This window comes from Megascapheus bottae, chromosome 10, assembly GCF_031878675.1.
Source record: "Megascapheus bottae isolate mThoBot1 chromosome 10, mThoBot2.hap1, whole genome shotgun sequence".
NCBI lineage: Eukaryota > Metazoa > Chordata > Mammalia > Rodentia > Geomyidae > Megascapheus > Megascapheus bottae.
The window spans coordinates 9,846,341-9,848,783 of NC_143518.1; the positions used below are offsets into that span (position 1 = coordinate 9,846,341).

The 2,443-nt window shown below is 36.6% G+C and overlaps 1 protein-coding gene across 1 annotated transcript; it reads left to right on the forward strand.

Moving 5' to 3' along the window:
- The first annotated feature begins 1,188 nt into the window (after positions 1-1,188).
- On the forward strand, positions 1,189-2,124 carry LOC150057528 (olfactory receptor 2L13-like). The gene has a single exon (XM_090340100.1). It carries the CDS (start codon positions 1,189-1,191, stop codon positions 2,122-2,124), a length of 936 nt encoding a protein of 311 aa, XP_090196226.1.
- Positions 2,125-2,443: the final 319 nt, after the last annotated feature.

A 2,443-nucleotide genomic window follows, 5' to 3' on the forward strand; every position in this document is an offset into this window, starting at 1 on the left:
TTGAGTCTCTGGAGAAGGTGGATAGTTATTTCCACTGAATTAAACATGGTACTGCAATACATGATTCATTGCAAAAATCAAATTGAGAGATCACAAAATGACTACATATTTATATCATCTTTACACTCTCAAAATGTGATCTCTCTCCAAAACTCTGTAGGAAAGTTATTATTCAGATCAATTGTCAATATTTAAAACATTGATACAGAGGTCCCAAGGTACAGTGTTTTGCTCTGAAAAATAGAAAGAAATAAAGTAATGTGAAAAATAGTTATATTAAGTATGGAAACTCAACGTCTTCCATGCACATGTGAAAAGTATATGTTTGTTCCAATATCCAATGCATATTTTCCATATCATTTTATTTTCCGTGGTTGCAAGTTAATTTCTTATTTTGCAACTATGAAAAATAAAATGAGAACCTTGCATATTATGCAACATTTAACAGAAATTTGTATAATCTACTTAAAAGGAAAAACATTCCCGTACTTGATACTCGCTGCATGTGATTTTTGAGTTTTTAGTATTTTAGAAAAATAGAAATATCATTAAGGAAGAGAGAGTATTCAAATCTTATTATAATTTGGATAGATATTATGAGACAAAACTTGAACAGTTCTATGGCTATTTTTGAATGGTGCACACATTTTCAGGAAAGGCATAGACATGACATAAAAGAACATGGGAGGTAGAAAACTAAGGTGAGGTTTGTCACTTAACTATCTGGAGTAATGACAATTGAAGACAAGGTATGAGAAAACATAGACATAGACAAGGCTGAGAGATAAGTGTAATGTTCACAATTAAACACAAAATGCTTCTAAGTCAAAGTCTGAGCTCCTATTGCAAAGGGATTCTATTAGATGGATGTTGTTTCAGGCATCCTGCATTTCCTCAGGTAATAAGATATATAAATGTGAGTAATGGGCAAGACCAGGTGTTATTCAGGGTGGTATGTTTCAGCCATCAGTGATGTTATACTTAAAATCCACATGCACATTTCTAACCTGGCTGGCTGGTGCCAGTCAAATGGATAGGGTTCTTGGATTCCACAAAAATCAAAAGTGCTGGAAGCAAAAGGGAAATATTCAAATAAAGCTACAATGAATTCTTCCCTTCATTTTGTGTTTCAAGTTTAATTTTTTTATTTTTATGTGTCATTAAAGAAGATACAAGGATTATACTTCCATGGAGAAATGGAATCACACTTCACGTGATTTTATTCTGTTGGGATTGCTGCCTCCAAATCAAACTGGACTACTTCTCTTGCTCCTGACCATTGTTGTGTTCTGTCTGGCCTTCTTTGGAAACTCAACAATGATCTACCTCATCTGTGTGGATGTTCGTCTCCACACCCCCATGTACTTTCTCCTCAGCCAGCTCTCTCTCACAGACCTAATATACATCTCTACAACTATCCCCAAGATGGTGTTCAACTTCCTCTCAGGTGAGAAAACCATTTCATTCCTCGCATGCGGAGTCCAAATGCTGTTCTTCTCAACCATGGCATGTTCTGAAGGCTTACTTCTGGCTTCTATGGCCTATGACCGTTTTGTAGCCATCTGCCACCCCCTCCACTACCCAATCCGCATGAGCAAAAGGATGTGTGTGAAGATGATCACGGGATCTTGGTTATTGGGATCCGTCAACTCTTTTGCACACACTGTCTACACTCTTCATATGCCTTACTGCAGATCTAGGGCCATCAAGCATTTTTTCTGTGACATCTCAGCAGTTTTGCCTCTGTCCTGTATGGACACTTGGGTCTATGAATATATTGTTTTTGTAAGCACAATCCTGTTTCTGCTTTTTCCTTTCCTTGGTATTACTGCTTCCTATGGCCGGGTCCTTTTTACTGTCTTCCATATGCATTCCAAAGAAGGAAGAAAAAAGGCCTTCACCACATGTTCCACACATTTAACTGTGGTGACTTTTTACTATGTGCCTTTTATCTACACATATCTTCGGCCCAGGAATTTCCGATCACCCACAGGAGATAAGATTTTGGCTGTTTTCTACACCATCCTCACCCCAGCGCTCAACCCCATTATCTATAGCCTGAGAAATAAGGAAGTCCTGGGGGCCATGAAAAGAGTACTTGGGAAGCTGCATGTGTTAGCATAGACCAAGACTCAGGAATACACAGAAATAAGATTCAGATTTTGCTGTGGCATTCATTTCTCAAGTAAAAAACAAAACAAAACAAAGAAGTGCTTTGAACAGTCCCTCTTTAACAAATTATAATTCCTTCCCAACTCTATTTATTTTTCTTCTTCATGGCAAGTAGGACATCACATATCAATGCTGTCGAAGAGAAATGGGTTGTAAGTTACGTATTTAAGAAAAAAGCTTTAGTGATATACTTAAAAGAAAATTATAACAATAAGTGAATTATTATATATTAACTGACTCATATATTTAATTCTAAGTGAGTTAAAATGAA

Coding starts and splice junctions, on each gene's coding strand:
- LOC150057528 (XM_090340100.1), top strand. CDS start 1,189: ATGGAGAAATGGAATCACACTTCACGTGATTTTATTCTGTTGGGATTG.